At 47.0% G+C, this 6,000-nt stretch overlaps 1 protein-coding gene across 1 annotated transcript in view; it reads left to right on the forward strand.

Moving 5' to 3' along the window:
- ABCC1 (ATP-binding cassette, sub-family C (CFTR/MRP), member 1) overlaps nucleotides 1-6,000 on the forward strand; it is a 106,681-nt gene that overhangs the window by 95,362 nt on the left and 5,319 nt on the right. The window contains exons 26-28 of the mRNA XM_005872052.2: nucleotides 915-1,041; nucleotides 1,902-2,003; nucleotides 4,650-4,796. Coding sequence (XP_005872114.1) covers nucleotides 915-1,041; nucleotides 1,902-2,003; nucleotides 4,650-4,796 — 376 coding nt within the window. The remainder of the gene's footprint in view (nucleotides 1-914; nucleotides 1,042-1,901; nucleotides 2,004-4,649; nucleotides 4,797-6,000) is intronic.

The following is a 6,000-nucleotide window of genomic DNA, read 5'->3' on the forward strand; positions in this document are numbered from 1 at the left end:
AATAGTGTGTTTTTTCTCACCACCCTTTTCCCTGCCAAGAGAAGGTTATTTTATTAAAAAATATTTTTATTGCCGTAACCGGTTTGGCTCAGTGGATAGAGCATCGGCCTGCGGACTGAAGGGTCCCAGGTTCGATTCCGGTCAAGGGCATGTACCTTGGTTGCAGGCACATCCCCAGTAGGGGGTGGGCAGGAGGCAGCTGATTGATGTTTCTCTCTCATCGATGTTTCTAACTCTCTATCCCTCTTCCTTCCTCTCTGTAAAAAAATCAATAAAGTATATTAAATATATATATATATTTATTAATTTCAGAGAGGAAGGGAGAGGGATAGAGAAATAGAAACATCAATGATGAGAGTCATTGATTGGCTGCTCCTGCACACCCCCTACTAGGGATCAAGCCCACAACCTGGGCATGTGCTCTGGGAATCGAACCATGACCTCCTGCTTCATAGGTTGATGCCCACCCACTGAGCTACAGCCGGTCAAGAGAAGGTTATTTTAAATCAGTGGTGCCTCTTACAGCCGATGACTTAGTCTTTATTAATTTTTCAGGACATCTTTTTTCAAAAATGCACACATGGCATTTGAAAGGTTTTGAAAGGTTTCAATGAGAAAAAGTTGATTCTTAAAAAGGCAAGCTTCCGTTTCCTGGGAAGATTGCTTCCAGAGAACTGTCTTAATCCCTGGGGTTGCTGGATGAGTGAGGAGTTACTGAAATTGTGTCCCTTTGGTCCTCCTTCCCCCCTGAGTCCTAGGAGCGGGGCAGAGAAGGCCTCTCTCCGAACTCTCAGGGATTATTTTAGTTAGTGAAGTTCCACTCCCAACCCCACGCCCAGAACCAGAAACCACGTCTCTGAAAAAGCTAACTCTGGGCGTGTGCCTGTCCTTTCGTCTGCCTGTGTCTCATGCAGGTGGCTGGCTGTGCGGCTGGAGTGTGTGGGCAACTGCATTGTCCTGTTTGCAACCCTGTTTGCAGTGATCTCCCGGAACAGCCTCAGCGCCGGCTTGGTGGGCCTCTCAATATCTTACTCGTTACAGGTGAGAGGGGGTGCTCTTGCTGAATTTCCCATCTCTCTGAACGGGATAGCCAGTTGTCTTTGTTTTGGGTCCCTGTGGGAGTGCAGGAGAGCAAAGGGGCTGAATGGAATTTGAGGAGCAGGCCTACAGCCCTGTGACTGACTGGAGCAGGAGAGAAATTAGACACGTGGCCTGGATGCCTCCAACTGCAAGAAAAAAGCTTATAACACTGCTAGAGGCCCAGTGCACGAAATTTGTGCACTGGGTGGGTGTGGGGGTGGGGGAGTCCCTCAGCCTGGCCTGCGCCCTCTCGCAGTCCTAGAGTTTTTGGGGGGATGTCCGACTGCCGACTTAGCTCTGCCACAGCGGCGGGAGAGGCTCCCGCCACCACCGCTGCGCTCACCAGCCATGAACCCGGCTCAGGGCTTCTGGCTGAGCAGCACTCCCCCTGCGAGAGCGCACTGACCACCAGGGGGCAGCTCCTGCATTGAGCATCTGCCTCCTGGTGGTCAGTGCGTGTCATAGCGACAGGTCATTCCACCGTTTGGTCGATTTGCATATTAGCTTTTTATTATATAGGATAAATATCCCTCGAAGCCCTGCTTTAGCTGCATTTCCCATATTTTAATATATTGTATTTTCCTATTACCTATTTCAAAATATTTTCTCATTTCCTTTCTGATTACCAGTGTGGCTCATGGGTGATTTTGAAATGTGCTTGCTTAAGAGATGCAGTGGAGCAAGTCTGTGTGAAGGTTCTGTGTGGGGTGCTATTTTCTGTACCTTTCTTTTCTGAACTATTTCACAACTCCTAATTACTTCATTAAAATAAAGCAACTCAAGCTCACTCTAAAAGCTCCATGCGACTCTTTCACTCGTAGGTCACCACCTACCTGAACTGGCTTGTTCGGATGTCGTCGGAGATGGAGACCAACATTGTGGCCGTGGAGAGACTCAAGGAGTATTCAGAAACTGAGAAGGAGGTAGAGCAAGCCCCTGCCCTGACCTTTTGAACTTGATCTTCAGTGTGGCTTTAAAGAACCTCTGAGCCAAACCATGTATGCCTGCAACAGGCAACCTCTATCTGACAAACTGTTACGTATTTTTATGGGGGACTTCTTTTATGGGAAAAGAGATTAGTTTCTTTTTGCTCCTGAAGAATGAATAAATACTAAGTCATCAACTGTTAGAGGCACCATTGATTTAAATAAGTTTTAAAATTAAATACAAATGAGTTGATTAAAAGTATTCAAACACAATAACAAGAATGAGTACATGGATATTGTAAAGGATAAATACTGGTAAGGAATTGACCCAACTTTGGAAAATCTTGCAGTTACTGTTTTAGATGGAGAAAGGGTAGCCTAGGGGAGATGTTGGCTGATTCAGGGTCATACGTGATAGATAGGACCCAAGCCTCTAGACTTCAGTGCCATGTTGCCCTGAGAAGTGCCTTATTCTGTCTACACACCACTAGCAATGGTAGTGGTGATAATAATGCCAGTAACAGTAATGCTTGGCGATGCCACTCCATTACCACCCACAATAACAATAGGGACATAGATTATGCCCTCGTGGAGGTGTCAGGCCCTGTCCTAACATTTCACATAGAGTAATTTATTCACTATACAGCCTTACAACTCACATTCTATTATTACTTCCATTTTACAGATGAGAAAACTGAGACACAGAGAGGTTAAGTTACTTGCCTAAGACACATGACTGGTAAATCGCAGACCTAGGATTTGGGTCTTTGTCATTGTGCCACACTGCCTCCCAAGAAAATGCCCCTTGGGAACGAGACCAAGGCTGCCCCAGTTAAAATCTATGTTAGAGGATTTGCAAAGGTGACCTATGACCTCAGTCTTTTAATGCTCTGAAATGGTGAACTCCAGGTTCCATTTCATCAGAGGCATCAGCCAGAATGGTGTGAGTGACCCCTGTGGAAATAAGAGTGCATTACACCAGGACTTTCCCAGCCAACATTGAACTTACTTATTTATTTAATCATCCCCCAGGATATCTTTGTTTGTTTGTTTTTTAGACAGAGAGGAAGGGGGAGAGAGAGAAACATTGATGTGAGAAGGAAATATCGATCCGTTGTCTCCTGCACAGGGATCCAACCTGTAACCTGGGTATGTGCCCTGACCAGAAGTCTATGCTCTAACTAACTGAGCCACCAGCCAGGGCTGAAGTAATTAATTAGCTTATTAATTAATTTATTCATTCATTTACTTATAGTTTTATTGGTTTTTAAAGAGAGGGGGAAGGAGAGGGAGAGAGAGATATAAATATCCCGTCATTAATTGGCTGCCTCCTGCACACCCCCTGCTGGGGCTTGAGCCTGCAACCCGGGCATGTGCCCTGACCTCGAATCGAACTAGTGACCTCTTGGTGCTTGGGTCGATGCTCAACCACTGAGTCCCACCAGGCAGGCTGAGCTTATTTTTTTATAACAGCTTTAAGAGATAATTCACACTCCATAAAATTCATCCACTTAAAGTGTGAAATTTTTTTTATTTTACAAAAATATTTTACTACTTTTATTCTATATTTTTAGAATAAGAACATATTTGAAAAATACAAGAAGTCGTCGAGATCACTTAGAGTCCCACTATTATGATATATATGTTTGTTTATTTTGTATATATTATGTATAAATATAAACAATGCATTATAAACAATATATTATATATTCATGTTAGAAAGTTCCCACTTCTCTTCAGTCGCTCCTATGTTTTTATAGCATGTCCTTTTTATTTATATACTTAAATTATAAAAGGGAAATTTTTTTTGTTGTAAAAAAAATAATATGAGAAGTTTGTGGGGAAGAAAGGCTGAAAGTTTTCTTTTATTGTCCTCCCGGTTCCTCTCTTTCCCTAAAGGTAGCCCCGTGGCTGGCCTGGGGCGTATCCAGTTGTAAGTCTCAGGAAATGCTGAACTGGACTAAGAAACTTTTCAGAAATAGGGGCTGTGTGACACGGGGCAGCGTGCTCCCCTGTCCGTGTCTCAGTTTCCTTGTGTGTAAACGGGACGATGAAAGGACCCCATGTATGGGGCTGTAGTGAGGATTAAATGAGATAATGTGACAGAGTGTTGTTTCAGTGGTCGCTGCCGCGTTTATTGTTGCAGTCCAGACCTAGAAGGCAGTCAGCCTGTGTCTGTTCAGAGGAGACCACTTTGATGCAGTCCATACATATTTATTGAGCACCTACTATGTGCTCTGGGCCCTGGGATAGAACAGTGAAAGAACAGTACAAGAACCTGTCCTCATAGAGTGGATATTCCAGTAGGCATGGGTGATACAATGGTAAGTGCTCTGAAGGAGAATGAAGCAAGGGAGAGGACAGAGGGGTGCAGGGCCAGGAAGGTGGTCTGGCTTGCTCTAAGATCTGCAGGATGTGGGGTAGCAGGCTGAGTAGGTAGCTTGGGGAAGAGCATTTCAGGCAGAGGAACCTGCAAATGCAAAGGCCTGGAGAAATCACCCTGAAGTCAGTGTGGGGAGCGGAGTGAACATGAGAGAGGGAGGCGAGGTCGGAGAGGTTGTAGAGGCCGCGCACAGAGAGCCTTGGGGCCTGAGATGGACCTCAGATTCCTTATTTGCCTCCCTCCTCCCCCACCCATTACAGGCTCCCTGGCGGATCCAGGAGATGACTCCGGCCAGCACCTGGCCCCAGGTGGGCCGAGTGGAGTTCCGGGACTACAGCCTGCGTTACCGAGAGGACCTGGACTTGGTTCTCAAGCACATCAACATCACCATCGAAGGAGGAGAAAAGGTGGGTGCACGCTGTTCTCCCACCCGTGCACAGTCGGCACAGCTTGTGATCAGGCACATGAAACCGGCTGTCATTTCTGCAGTCCATCCCAGCCCACACCCTGGGGTGGCTATTCAGACAGTGTTCCCTAGGGCTGCACACTGGTAGCCGGTGGACCAAATGAGGTCCACAGAGAGGTTTTGAAAAAAATCTGAATAAGTTGCAAATACTGAAAAATATGGAACTTTTTCCATACAATCCATTTCCTGCTTTTCTCGAAAGATCACAGCATCTAGCAAGCAACACTGGGCTCATACTCCCCACCCGGCTCTTGGGAGGCAAGATGTGAGCCTCCCTGTTCACTCGGTCCCTCCCCACCCCATTCAGGTGCCTCCATGGACCCTGTAGGCATTGAGTTTGGGATCTCCAAGATAGAAGGATGCCACCCTCACTGCTAGGGATGGCTCAAGGGGCATGTGAAATTGTCAGAATTTTGGAACAGAGCCTTGGTCCCCAGCTGTTCCTGGAAGATGTCCTTCCCCTCAGACCCCCAGATTCTCAGAATCAGACCATGGCCTTCCTGGCCATTTTCCAGGGAACAGTGCTTCTTTCATCTCTGAACATACGGACTTGTTACACTGTCCGTTCCGCCAGGCTCAGAACGCTCTGTTCCCATGAGATAAGTTCTCTAATTTACAACGAGGAAAGAACAGAGTGGGCCATGTTCTCGCCAGGCTTTCTGTGTTGTATCATGAGAGACTGCCCTGTGACATCGCTGTGGGCGGCAGAGGAAACCCACCTCTCGGGAGCCCAGGTGAAGGGGGTGTGTTTGGATGTCAGGGGCCATCATCACTGGCCATTGCATGGGAGCACAGTTCCCTCAAGAGAGGATAAGTGGAGACCAGGCCACATCCGTAACCTCGTTTTGCTCGCACAGCTGGGATGGAGAGGAGAGGTGTGCAGGGGGGGTCCTTGAATATTTGAGCTGTTTCAACAGCTTGGATGGGAAATTCACCATCTCAAGAACTGGGAAAAACAGTGTCAGGGACCCTAGCTGGTATTGCCCAGTGGTTAGAGTGCCGGCCCCTGGACTGAAGGGTCATGGGTTCAATTCCAGTCAAGGGCACATACTTGGTTGCAGGTTTGATCCCCGGCCCCAATTGGGGCATGTGCAGGAGACAGCCAATCGGTGTGTCTCTCTCACATTGATATTTCTCTCTCTCTC

The sequence above is a fragment of the Myotis brandtii genome, unplaced genomic scaffold (assembly GCF_000412655.1).
Source record: "Myotis brandtii unplaced genomic scaffold, ASM41265v1 scaffold363, whole genome shotgun sequence".
Classification (NCBI taxonomy): domain Eukaryota; kingdom Metazoa; phylum Chordata; class Mammalia; order Chiroptera; family Vespertilionidae; genus Myotis; species Myotis brandtii.